This window comes from Lipotes vexillifer, unplaced genomic scaffold, assembly GCF_000442215.2.
Source record: "Lipotes vexillifer unplaced genomic scaffold, Lipotes_vexillifer_v1.1 scaffold1262, whole genome shotgun sequence".
NCBI classification, from domain to species: Eukaryota; Metazoa; Chordata; class Mammalia; order Artiodactyla; family Lipotidae; genus Lipotes; species Lipotes vexillifer.
In genome coordinates, this window is record NW_006775022.1 from 677,174 (window position 1) to 691,584 (window position 14,411).

Genomic DNA, 14,411 nt, shown 5'->3' on the forward strand with positions numbered 1-14,411 from the left:
AAAAAAAAAAAAAAAATACCACCTGTAAGTTTGGATTGAAAAAGCAAGACTCAGCTATATGTGGTCTGTAAGAAACTCACATTTAAGTTAAAAGACATAGATAGGTCATAAGCAAAAGATGGAAAAAGACATTAACCAAAAAAACCTGAGCAGCTATATTAATATCAAAGATGGACCACACATGTTATATAAGGGGCTCAGTTCTCCAAGATATAACAGTCCTAAATGTGTATATGACTAATAGAGCCTCAAAATACGTGAAACAAAACTGAAAGAATCGAAAGGAGAGACAGATGAATCCACACAACTGTCACTGGAAACTTCAACATGCTTCTCTCAGTAACTGACCGAACAAGTGGACAGAAAGTGTGAATACAGAAGGCCTGAGCAACACGCTGAACCAACTAAACCTAACCGACATTTACACAACACTCCACCAAACAGTAAGCTACTCATAATTTTCAAGTGCACATGGAACACCTGCCAAGGCAAACCATATTCTTGGCCATAAAACAAATCTAAACAACTGTGAAAGAAGAGAAATCATATGCAGTTATGATCTCAGCCCATAGTGCAATTAAAATAAAGCAATCAATAATGGAAAGATATCTGGAAAATCCCAATATTCAGACATTAAGCAGCATGCCTCTAAATAATACATGGATCAAAGAGGACATCTCAGGGGATATAAAAAAATTACTTTGAACTGAATGAAAAGGAAAATATATCAAAATTTGTGAGATACAGCAAAAGCAGTGCTTAGAAGAAAATTTATAGTGGCAAATACTTATATTTAAAAAGAAAAAGGGTCTCAAATCAGTAATTTAGGCTTCCACTTTAAGGAACGAGAAAAAAGGGGCTTCCCTGGTGGCACAGGGGTTGGGAGTCTGCCTGCCAATGCAGGGGACATGGGTTCGTGCCCCGGTCCGGGAAGATTCCACATGCCGCGGAGCGGCTGGGCCGGTGAGCCATGGCCGTGGAGCCTGTGCGTCCGGAGCCTGTGCTCCACAACGGGAGAGGCCACAACAGTGAGAGGCCCGCATACCACAAAAAAAAAAAAAAAAGAAACCAGAAAAAGGGACTTCCCTGGTGGCACAGTGGTTAAGAATCTGCCTGCCAATGCAGGGGACACAGGTTCAAGCCCTGGTCCAGGAAAATCCCACATGCCGTGGAGCAACTAAGCCCGTGCGCCACAACTACTGAGCCCATGCACCTAAAGCCTGTGCTCCGCAACAAGAGAAGCCACCGCATGAGAAGCCCATGCACCGCCATGAAGAGTAGCCCCCGCTCACCACAACTAGAGAAAGCCTGCCCACAGCAACAAAGACCCAACACAGCAATAAATAAATAAATAAAGCAGATTAAACCCAAAATAAACAAAAGCAAGGAAATATAAGTGTAGAAATCGATGACACTGAAAATAAAAAAACAATGGGGGAAGAGAAACCAAACCAAAAGCTAGTTCTTTGAAAAGATCAATAAAATTGGTAAACTTCTAACCAGACCAAAAAAAAAAAAAAGAGAAGATAAAACTAATATCAGGAATGAGAGAAGGGCTATCACTAAAAACTCCTTTAGATATTAAAAGGCTAATAAGGGACTGCTGTGAACCTATATATATATATATATATATATATATATATATATATTTTTTTTTTTTTTTTTTTTTTTTTTTTTTTGCGGTACGAGGGCCTCTCACTGTTGTGGCCTCTCCCGTTGTGGAGCACAGGCTCCGGACACGCAGGCTCAGCGGCCATGGCTCACGGGCCCAGCTGCTCCGTGGCATGTGGGATCTTCCCGCTCCGGGGCACGAACCTGCGTCCCCTGCATCGGCAGGCGGACTCTCAACCACTGTGCCACCAGGGAAGCCCATGTGAACCTATATATTTGACAACAGATGAAACTCAGGAAGAAAAAAAGACAACTTGAATAATATTATATCTATGAAATGAAATTGAACTAATTGTTAAAACCTTTCATAAAGCCAACTCTACGTTAAAATGGTTTCACCAATAAATTCCAATCTCTTTCAAAAAACAGGAGAGGGAACACTTGCCAATTGATTTTATGAGGCCAGCATTGCTCGAATACCAAAACCAGATAAAACCATCACAAGAGAAGTATAGACTAATACCCCTTATGAACAGACACAAAAATTCTCAACAAAATATTAGCAAATGGAATCCAACAATACATAAAAAAAAACAATACACCACAACAAAGTACTAGTTTATCCCAGGGATTCAAAGCTGGTTTAACGTTAAAAAAAAAAAAAAAATCAATGTAATCCACTATATTAACAGGTTAAAGATGGAAAATGATAGAGTCATTTCAATGTATATAGCACAAGCATCTGACAAAAATTTAAAATTCATTCATGATAGCAACTCTCAGCAAACTAGGAATAGAAGGGAACATCCTCAACTTGATCTACAAAAACCTGTAGCTGACGTCACACTTCACAGCAGGAGACAGAATGCTTTCTCCCTGAGGTACTAAGGAACTGAAATCAGGAGAGGAATTAACTATAAGGAGGCAGCAAGAGGGAATTTTTGGATTGATGGAACTGCTCTGTACCATGATTTTGGCAGTAGACATACATATCTATGCATTTGTCAAAGCTTGAAGAACTGTACACCACAAAGGATGAATTTTACTAAATATAAATAAAACATAAAAAGAGACAAAAAATTATCTGTATCCCAATTTTATAAATTGGTAAAATATGCATAGGATAACTGATAAGAATGCATATATTAGGATAAATGATTTTCCTTTTTCTGTTTTTCAAGTTTTGTAATATGGCTGGATTATACTTATACTAAAAAAAAAAAGCAAGGCATATTGTTTATATTATTTTCCTGATCTAGTATTTACTACCAGAATTTCAAATTAAATTAATAATCCCAACATAATAACTCTGGAAAACAACATAATTGTATAAGATGTTATAGGTGTATTTGCTGAGATGCTCACTCTTCTCTTCACTAGTTTCTTGGGTAGAGAGACTTCGATGTTCTGTCACCTACTTTTAATGATGCGCTTGGCCCTGAGTATCTATAGCTCTGACTTCCCATTAAACACAATGCTCAGAAGAGTTACAAGAAACAGTCAAGGTCTTCATTCCAGGTCATTCATCTCTCTCAGGGAAAATATTACAGCCTATAGGGTATTTATCCTTAGGCAGTAAGATTTCTTTGTTTCTATAACCTCAACACGTAGTAGGCCACATGGAGATGATTCTCACTGAATTTAACAAATCATGAAAGAGCACCACTTAAAAAACACAACAAAGAATGGGGCCCATCCTTTTACAGTATCAGTAATGAAAAGTATATAGGTAAGGTGCTTGGAAAGAAATTTCCATAAAATTTACCTTGTTTTCTTTTTAGCTGAAGACAGCAGTTTGATGGACTGAAGAAGAAGGAATGACAAGCGAGATTCAAATATACCCAGGAGTTTTATCACTTCTTCTCGATTGAGACTAGGAGAAGCATCAGCAGCTGGAGGGGTCTCTTCACTCTTAGGCTAGAAACAACAAAAAGTTATTTCACCTAAGCTACCTCACAGTTTCATACTAAAGTGATGGAACCGCCATTTCAATAATCCAGTAAACTTTTAAACCAAAAGCAAAAAAGAACAAACCTGAGATGATTTTTCCCTCGGGGACAGCCTGCTGGCAGCCTCATCACGGCCTCCTCCTCCCTACCCTGAGAACATTCTGATAAGACTAAACCATATTAAAAAAATGTCTCAGACCTAAAAGGCACTTACGTAGAAGAAACTAATCCTGAACAAAAACTTTCCAACGTCAGACGCTCAAGGAGCAAGATGGAAATGGGTACTGTATGGTTTGAGAACCAGAGTTTGGAAATAGGCTGGAGGCCACCAGGACTCAGGGAAGCTTTCAGTAGAAGGCAGCATGAATGTGGGAACGCCTCGCAAACCAGAAAGGCCTTCCCAAGGAGCCTGCTTAAGCCCAATCACCGTTCAGCTGCAGACAGTTTAGTGGAAATTATAAAAGAAGGCACAGACCTTTCTCTTAAAAAAACAAACAGGGCTTCCCTGGTGGCGCAGTGGTTGAGAGTCCACCTGCCGATGCAGGGGACACGGGTTTGTGCCCCAGTCCGGGAAGATCCCACATGCCACAGAGCGGCTAGGCCCATGAGCTGTGGCCGCTGGGCCTGCACATCCCGAGCCTGTGCCCCGCAACGGGAGAGGCCACAACAGTGAGAGGCCTGTGTACCACAAAAAAAAAAAAAAAAAAAAAGGAAAAACTCAATCTTAATAGACTTTATACTCCCAGGGCCTTATTATTAACCAAGGTCTATGTGGTTATTTAAAGAAATAATTTTTTTAAAATAAATTTATTTTATTTTTGGCTGTGTTGGGTCTTCATTGCTGCGTGTGGGCTTTCTCTAGTTGCGGTGAGCGGGGGCTAATCTTCATTGCAGTGCGCGGGCTTCTCATTGTGGTGGCTTCTCTTGTTGTGGAACACAGGCTCCAGGGGCACAGGCCTCAGCAGTTGTGGCACGTGGACTCAGTGGTTGTGGCTTGCGGGCTCTAGAGCTCAGGCTCAGTAGTTGTGGCGCACAGGCTTAGTTGCTCCGCGACATGTGGGATCTTCCCGGGCCAGGGCTCGAACTCGTGTCCCTTGCATTTGGCAGGCAGATTCTTAACCACTGTGCCACCAGGGAAGCCCACAAGAAATAATTTTAAAATATAAAAGATGAACTTGTAAATTTGAGTTTAATAATTCCACCAAGAAAATGTAATAATCACTGTTAACAGGTTTTTATGCAGATCATATGTATTTATGTATCTGTACACACACAATGCATACAGACACATACACGCATCCCATATGCCCACTATACACATCATGTAGCATTTAGTTTAAGACACACAGAAAACAATGATAAATCTTTTTTCCATTTACCTGGTCGAATTCCTCTACAAGCTCCTTTCTGATGAGCTGGAATGCATGCTTAGTTCTCACCATTATATCAAGAGCCCCAGAAAGTGTTTTTAATTTTCCAATATTGCTATTCTGACCTAGAGTGTCAAACACAAAATGATCATTCCTTTAAATATAAATCTAGAAACCCATCCAATGTCAATGTATTAATGAAAATTCCGATTTTCAAATGCTGTGAAGGTAGCTCATGCGAATCCCAAGAAATCTTCTAAATCCAACTTTTGTCTAGTAATTATCCCTAAAGAAAATAGTAGGACTTGACAAGGCAATAAACAATCATTGTTTCCCTGCCTTACTATCTGGTTTTACAGTCACAGTATTAAACATTTTTTAAAAAGGAAATTAAGCATACTTACCATCTTAGCAAATTTGTTCCCAGTATCTACTTTTTTTTTTTTTTTTTTTTTATAAAAACGATGCCTGCTCATTCTAAGGAATTCAAACATGGCAGAAAATTCAAAGATGCAAATTGGAAAAGAAGATCACCCCAGACTGCCCCCAGAAAGAGCTACTATTAATCCTGGGTGACCACCCAAGACATTCAGCTAGGTACTATATACTGGCAAAAAGTTTTAAAAGATGCTTTTAGTAAAAAGTATCTCTAAAAACTGTTCTCAATAGGTAATACACTGTCAAAATGTATAAGGTACAAATGGGCATACACTGAAAGCCACGGAAGTGATAGTGCTGTCAGTTTCTCGTCCATCCTTCCAGAGATACTATACAAAGAGTCATGCATATGTTAAATATTAAATTTATTTTAATTTTATAGAAGAAAACAACTGAAAAGAAACCAATGGAATTGCTGTACTTCAAATAAATGTCTCTTGTTTCTTTACCACACAAGAGGTATTTCTCAAAATATCCCTGTGCAGAAGGGGAGCAGGTGAACAAGACCAAGGAGGGAATTTAGAAAAAATCGCTCAGTGGTGGAGGGCCAGCTTACTCCGCCGTGGGAAATGATAAATGAAGTGCCTTGCTTTCCCCCTCCCTGCCCTCCCACTTCATCGCCACCTTGCTCAGGATCTGCAGCTAAGTCTGTTCTAGAACCACAATCCAAAGCTGCCAGTCTTGGTTCTTCGTTCAAGGGGACTCAGTGAGGCCCACCACTTCTCCATCACTGGTTCTCCACTCCCATCTTGTTCATGATGCTTAAAATCTTTAATTGTCTAAATTAACTTGTCATAATTTTTTTTCAAGTAAGAAATCCTGGGCTATATTTCAGTATATCTACTCATTAAACATAAGCTAATGCATTTCTCTAAGTTTTAAAAAGCATTTCAAAAAATGTCCCTACCCAAAGACATTAACTATGGGCAAATTCAAAAGAAAACAATATTGCTTACATCCAAGAGAGATCCATAGTCTGCCTCACTCTAAGACAATCCAACACTAAGCCAATGCATACAAATCTGAGAAATAAAAAAGTGAGACTTACTGGTCATCTGAAATTCTGCAAATGCTACTCTTTCTAACTGTACTCTAAGTAGTTCACACGGAGCATCTTTCAGAAGCTGAAAAAGCTTTACAGCTTTGCTGTAATGAAGATCTGCTAGCAGCCGGTGCTGCTTCCTAAGATATTCATCACCAACCTAGAACCAAAAATAAAATAAATCCTAAGGCTTTGATTTCACAATAACTACTTAACCAAGTCTCTGGACCACTAAATACTTTTTAGTGTTTTGTTATAAGTCTTAGAGTTTTAGCTCTTACATTTAGGTCTTTAATCCATTTTGTTTATTTTTATATGTTATGTGAGGGAGGAGTCCAACCCTACCCTTCTGCACGTACATGTCCAGTTGTCCCAGCATGATTTGCTGCACAGACAATTCTTCCCCCAGTGAATTGTCTTCGAATTCTCTCAAGCTTGCTTTTGCCGTGAGGATATTAGGCCATCTGGACAAATGTGAATTCAGGTTGGGGGCCCTCTGTGGCAAGGGGAAAAGCCAGCTCAGAGTGGAAAAAACCCTCTCCAGATTCAGCTGGACCTCAAAGGACAGTATTTCCAGGATAAAGGCATCCCAGAAGTAAACCCACACCCAAGGAACGGCAAGATAATTTGTCTTGGTGCTGAGCTAAGAAAGGGAGAACAACAAAACAATAAAAAAATATCCCTGATAAACTATAAGCACAAGACTCCTGGCAGAAGCAAGGCAACCTCTCTGAAGGAGGGCACCTTCAGCTCAGGCCTCAAATTATCCTTAGAAATACATGCATTTGAGCACCAGGATTCAGGTACAAGACTGTTCATCATATTATTGCTAATAGCCTCAAACTAGAACAACCCCAAAGTTCACTAATCATAGAATGGATAAATAAACTGTGATATATTCATTTAATGAATACTATTGAGCTGAGAAAATGAACAGCTACGTGTATCAACCTGGAAGAATCTCCAAAACATGATGTTAACTAAAAAGCAATAAGCCACAGAAGAATATGTACAGCATGACTTGTTCTATATAGCTCACAACCAGGTAAAATGTAAACATGCTGTTTAAGTGGTAAAACACAGAAAAAGTACAAACATAATAGAAAATCTGGGACAGTAGTTAATCTAGGTGGTAAAAGACAGAAAAGGTACAGACATAATAGAAAATCAGGGACAGTAGTTAATGTGGGTTGGTACTGAGAGAGACTCAACAGGGAGGGGTACACAGGGGATCCCTGAATGAGTCTTCCATTTCTTAACCTCAAGGTGAGGTACACAGGGGTTTCCTGTTATTCTTTAAACTGTATAAATGCTTCACATACATTTTCTATGTGCTTTTATATGCATGCTCTATTTCAAAATAAAATTTTTTTAAAATGAGCAAGGCATACTTTAAAATTGACATAGAACCGTTACTACAAAGCCTAACTACATTTTTAAAAAATCTAAATAATACACCCAGGCAAACACATAATTTTGCAAACTAAGACCCAATTATAATAAAAAAATACATAGCATAGGAGAGAGGGGAAAAATACCCACAGTCCAGGTTTTTCTCAAATGGCTAAAAGAATAGATGGCATTTTAAATGTCTACAGAAATGTAAGAAAAGCACCAGAACACTTTTAAATGGACTTGGCACTTAACTTGAATCAAAATGGCAATACCTGATTCCTCAGACAACTGTGGTACATGGACGCCAGCCTGTGATGGATGGTTGCAGCTCGGTACTGACAAAGTGGCTGTCGAGCAGACACCAAGTCCACGTCACAGTATTTCAGGGACTTCATCATAGCCTCACTGACTTCTTTTTCAATCTGTGTATTTTTTTTAAGAGGGAGGAAAAAAATGACAATCCCGTAATCTTACGTAAGAATTTTAAAAACATTTAAATACTGCTTGTCAAGGAAAAGACTATTAACAGATGCTCAATATGTGTCAAACAAAGGAATAAGTAAGGTTAAGACTTCTTTATAATCCAGCAAATATTACCTGCTCTTGAGCTTTTCTAGATAACGGAGCATAATCTTGCTGTAGAGTTGCCATAGTAAAATAAGTAGTGGACAATTCCCAATTCACTGAGTCCCAAACAGCTGGGTGTGTGTCTCGCGTTCCCAAGGATCTTAGAGCTTTCAAGTAGTAATCAACAGCCTGCAAGGGAGGAAAAAGGACCATTGTGACTCAGTTTAAATATACACCATAAAGTAAAACATGCCTCACAATCACCCCAACATTAATTTGAGAGAATTTATAAAAGACCAATATCATGAGGAAAGGAAAAAAGTAAATCAGTGACACAATTTCAATGAAGAAAGTGATTTAAAGTGGACTGCATGTTGCCCACATTTCCTCTCGAGTCTATCATCAGCCCATCTGAGTGTCTTATGACTCATGTGAAGCATAAGGATGCATTTTTTTCATTTGTTTTCCTTTCTTTCTAAATGAGAATTACAGCTTATATAACTAGCAAACTAGAAAAAATAATCTGACAAGTCTATGGATAAAAAATTTGCTGGGTTTGATTGTATAAAGAAGCAACCCTTCCCACCTCTGTCACCACCATGCTGAAATACACGGTCATTGTTATGTAATCAAACAAAATCACACTGAATCCCATCACCCAGCAATAATTTCTACATTTCTGGTGTGTACTTATCCACTTTTTCTGTGTATATGTAGGCTTAAAGAAAAACAAGGTCACTTTTTTTTTTAAGTTCTCTATGCAATGAACGTTGCTCACTAATGTAATTTAAACAGCTTCAAAGTTCTCAACTAAATGAGTGTTCTTGTACCTCCCCCAACAGTGGATATTACCATTTGCCAAAAACTGTTCACAATTTGATTAAAAAAACTTGATTTTTAAATTTCATAAAAGTTTAATTTTGAAATTTTTCTTACATATTAACCATTTACTTTTTTTTTTTTTTTTTTTTTTTTACACGTATGACTTTTTTGTTCAAGATTATTTGTTCTTCTATTGGGGCAGTTTATTTTCAATGATTCTTAATTGTTCTTTATATATTAAGGATTTATTAACCTCTGATCTGTCATGTGTGCTCTAAGTATTTTCCCTGGATTGTGGACTGCTTTTCAATTTTGCTTTCTGTTGTGCATTTAAAAAACAATTTTTATGCATTTGAATTTATCCATCTCTTATGTCGCAATTTTTGCTCTTTGTGTTATGCTGCAAAAGTCCTTTCCCGTCCTATCAGAGAACCATCTACCTCTATTTTCCTCTGGGACTTCCAGAATTTCACTTCTCTGTGTCGATCTTTAATCCATCTGACGTGCTCTCACTACACCGATGTAATTTACTGAACAATTATCCTTCCCTACCAATTCAACCTGTCATCTTCACTACTAAATTCTCAGTATTCTTCCAGTTTCTAAGTGTTTTAATGATCTGTCTAGTCCTGTGCCATCACCACAGTTGTTAATTATTTTAGTTTTATAACCTTTTAGTGGAGCTGTGGCAAAGTGTAAAGGACAATCAGGTGTGAATAGATGAGGTGCAACATGTAAGCAAGTTACCTTATTGTAATACAAGCCTTCTTCTGGAGAAAATTCACGTTTAAATTCATCACCTGCACCACAGTGCGCCTGTGCACAAATTCGCATGAGTCGTCCCGTGTTACATAATAAAAGGGCAGCATTTGTGGCATCATCAATTGACTCAAAGTTGTGAATTCCCTTTTCAAAACAAGAAAAGCTTTTTTTCCACAACTGCTGCTCTGCAGTAGACACAGTTTTGCTCACTTCACAAAAAAAGAAAGAAAACAATTGTGTAAGCAGATATCAGCGTAAACCCACCAGTGTCTCTTGATGAGATGATGAGAGCGTGGCAGTGACAGGATGTCTAGTGGATCACCAGCCACCTGGACCCACTGCAGCGCACTATTCTCATCACACCTGTGTCCCCCCCGCCCTAAATTCATGTTGAGGCCCTAACCACAAATGTGACTAAGGTCTCATTTATGAGGTCATAAGGTGGGACCCTGATCCAAAATGACTGGTGTTCTCATAAGAGAGAGAGACGTCAGGAACACACACACAGAAAAGACCAGGTGAGGACACAGCAAAAAAGTGGCCACCTGCAAGCCAAGAAGAGAAGTCTCAGAGAAATCCAACCTTGGACTTCCAGCTCCACATTGTGAGAAATAAATTTCTGTTGTTGAAACCACCTAGTCTATGGCAGCCGGGCAGACTGACACAACACTCGGAGTCCTCTTCTCTATTAACCAGATGATATTAAAGCAGGCAAATAAAAACATCGAGCAAAGCACTATTTTATAAAGATTCAAAAGACATGGTCCCATGAATTTCAAGAGGCACAGTCTGTGTCTTCTCTAATTCTCCTAGGTTTCTGACAACCACTTTTCATACACCTTCACCAACTTCCTCCTCCAGAGGCATCTTAAAAGCACAGGTTCTTATATCTCAATTTTAAAAATGTATTATATACGTATAAATAACAACAACAAAAAAGCACAGGTTCTCCCACCGGCAATGACCTCTGTATCCCTGTGCCGAGTACAGCTCACAGATCGACAGGCACACAATAACTTATTCAACCTACCTGCTGTCCTCAGTTTTATCTCGGCCCTTTGGGTTTCCCATGCTGTGTGTACAGCCTCTACAGTTTCACCCATTCTCATGGCTTCAACTATCACCCCTATGTAAATGGTTCCCAGTCTATGCCTTGCTAACCCAAAGAGCTCTAAGCACACATTTCTGACTGACTACTAAATCATACCATTCACGTACATGTCCACTGGCTTCTCAAACTCAACATGCGCGCAGATGAATCCATCCCCCTCTGCCTGAATCACTGAAGACCACTCGCTGCTCCTCTAAACACCCACTGGACACTGTATCTTTGGCTCCTTCCTAACGCTGCCTACTCCGGTCGAAACATCCCACCTTTCCCACACCTGCCTGCTGCAAAATCATATCATCTGCCCAAACGACACCTTCTTCCCACAAGCCTTCCAAGAACGCCACGACTTCAAGGAACGTCTCCTTTCCCCACTCCTCTACTGTACGGCATTTGTATTTATAGCATTTTTCAGAGATTTGTATTCATATCTGGCTTCCCAGCTCGGAGAACTATGTCTTAGCCAATTACGTATCCAATATAGAGCCTAGCACATGCCTGACTGTCCAACTCACTTCTGAAGTGATCAGATGGAGGATGGAGGACAGTGAAATGATGACTCCTAAGGGGAAATAATGTCTCTTCCTACTTTTATTCCTTGAGAATTTAATAATAAAAGATTCTTTAATAGTGCACCCCTTTATGACATAAAATCAAATGCCACAGTTCTTGGCTTGAACCATGTAAAATCAGCATGATTTTCTAAGAGAACGGGCAATAAAGACAGGACCCCAGAGACGTACTCACCTACTCTCTCACTCTGTAATGCGGCAGCCTGATTCATGTAAAAGACACCGATTTCATTTCTAATGTTACCCATTCTCTTCAATACTTGTATATACTGTTCTGGATTTTGACTTTTTAAGTCACTGAACTGCAAGATTTCATTAGCAGCCTCATAACATTTACAACTAACTGAAAGTTGACTTTCTAAGTCCGTAGACAAATCAGTTGCCCATGCAAATCCTTAAAAGAAAAAAAAGGAAACATCACCATGAGTCATATGAACCCTTCTTCCTTAGTATCTAAGTAATCTAATACTTTTAAGACAAAATAACATATAGTAAAATTATGCTTATACCATAATATGCAATATAGTATAAACATAGTAAGATTCAATTAATACAACTAAAATTTTAAATTTCAAAAGAAAAGATCTCTGAATTTATTTAAAAAACTATATTTTCTTGGGACATTAATGTTGGATTAAAAGAAATATTTTCCTGCCTAAAAACAACTCCCAAGACCCAGATTTTACCAGGTCCACTGCTTATCGGTACAGACCTAAAGTTGTCCACTGATACAAGGTAAACCATTTTTTTCCTTTTTAATTACTGGAAACAGTTCTTGAAATAAAAGTTCGGATTGCTACAGAGGCTAGTTATGTACATTAGAGTTTGCCAATGTAAGTTTATGTCACTGAAGAAGCTGACAGATAAGCTCTCAAAGACTTAAACGTGCCCTCTAGTGGAGACTGGAGTAAACTCAGGTGCAGGGCCCAAAAATTCAAGGGAGAAAAAGGGTAGTACTCCTGCTGATAACTTTCAAGGAGCACATCACTCTTACAAAGAAGTAACTTATATGAAATTAACATGATGGGAATGGCAAAAACAAACTTAAGGATTTTATCACCATGTCTATTAAAATAAAATGATTATTTGAGAAACTCAGAAGGGGAGAAGGGGAGAAAGAGGGCAAAAAAACCCCACAATAATACATTTCCTCCCCCAGTATACCTCTCTAGATGTTAACAGTCCAAAGTTTTTGGGATGTGGATATAAAGTGATATAAACGATTTAAGAGCATAATAAAACAACTCCATACATTACAAAAGCACCTAATGTCTCACTTACTGCCCTAATTGCAAGGTGCTTATATATAACTGTACAGAGCTAAGAGGGATGCTGCTCTGCAGACTAAATTCTCCTATCTTCCAGGTTTAAAATGTGACAACTCCAAAACAGACAGCTGTGAACTACATTTAAAAAATAATGATCACTGGGGCTTCCCTGGTGGCACAGTGGTTGAGAGTTCGCCTGCCGAGGCAGGGGACACGGGTTCGTGCCCCGGTCCGGGAAGATCCCACATGCCGCGGAGTGGCTGGACCTGTGAGCCATGGCCACTGAGCCTGCGCATCCGGACCCTGTGCTCCGCAATGGGAGAGGCCACAGCAGTGAGAGGCCCGCGTACCGCAAAAAAAATAAATAAATAAAAAAAAAAATAATGATCACTGTATCTTAGCCCTCAGGAACCATTCAAAAGGTGAACCATTCAAAAAGTAATTCATCCACTTTTACCAACTGTTACTCCTTTTCAAAAGAAAATCATGGCTTGGTTAGTTGACTAAAGGGTTTCCCAGAAAAACCTTACAAAGAGAGAAGTGTAAAAAGTCAATACGATTGTCTCCAGAGACTATTTTTTTTTTTTTTTTTTTTTTTTTTGGAGCACAGGCTCCGGACGCGCAGGCTCAGTGGCCATGGCTCACGGGCCCAGCCGCTCCGCGGCATGTGGGATCCTCCCGAAACGGGGCACGAACCCGCGTCTCCTGCATTGGCAGGCGGACTCTCAAGCACTGTGCCACCAGGGAAGCCCTCCAGAGACTATTTTTTAATTAGTTCTAGTTGTATAATTACTAATTATAAAATACTTCAAAACCGCTTTATACACAAATACACAGGATCATGTTCAATTTAACATTAAGAAATGAAACAAAACAGCAATACCGAAACACTAACATTTCTGGCATTTTTCTGAATCAAACGATGAGTCTCACTGGCATACCTTGACAACTGGACTCCCTGTGGAGGCTGTGTAATATTTCCTGGTCTTCTTTTGTTTGGTAATTAAACTCTTCAAGGTGTGCCGCTCTATTATTTGCATTCTGGGCCAGCATTAGTTGGATATCACCACAGAGTGTTAAATATTGAGAAAGAAATAGCAGCACTTCAGAAAGCATATTGGTGCAGAGGCAGCAATAAGTATCTATGTGGAAAGGGTAGGAAGGAGAAAAAACACAGCACATTAAAAATGAAGGAATACAGTAAAAATTAAGAAAATCTGTTACCAGCTGAAAGCTTTGTACCACTGTATCTAAGTTTATTTTATGTCAGATATCACATATGACTTCATGTATTTCAAAATGAAGCGATGTTAAACCAGAGTGGAAAATACTAGGAAACATATACAAGATTAGAAAAAAAAATTTTTAATTTAAAACAGAAATAGGATTAAAATTTCATTGATTCAGATGCCTTCTCCGTTCTCTCCTCCCAATGCCTATTAAATATTTTCATTTATAGTAACTTACCATGGCTCTGCAAAGCTAATTTAATGTATCGTAACGCTCT

The 14,411-nt window shown here is 38.9% G+C and overlaps 1 protein-coding gene across 1 annotated transcript in view; it reads right to left on the reverse strand.

The window, feature by feature from the left end:
- Positions 1–14,411, reverse strand: part of EDRF1 (erythroid differentiation regulatory factor 1) — a 40,958-nt gene that overhangs the window by 7,530 nt on the left and 19,017 nt on the right. Inside the window, 9 exon segments of the mRNA XM_007449633.1 lie at positions 3,377–3,528; positions 4,940–5,055; positions 6,417–6,570; positions 8,078–8,227; positions 8,403–8,561; positions 9,942–10,165; positions 11,812–12,030; positions 13,846–14,046; positions 14,372–14,411. The exon segment at positions 14,372–14,411 is cut by the window's right edge and continues 3 nt beyond it. Coding sequence (XP_007449695.1) covers positions 3,377–3,528; positions 4,940–5,055; positions 6,417–6,570; positions 8,078–8,227; positions 8,403–8,561; positions 9,942–10,165; positions 11,812–12,030; positions 13,846–14,046; positions 14,372–14,411 — 1,415 coding nt within the window.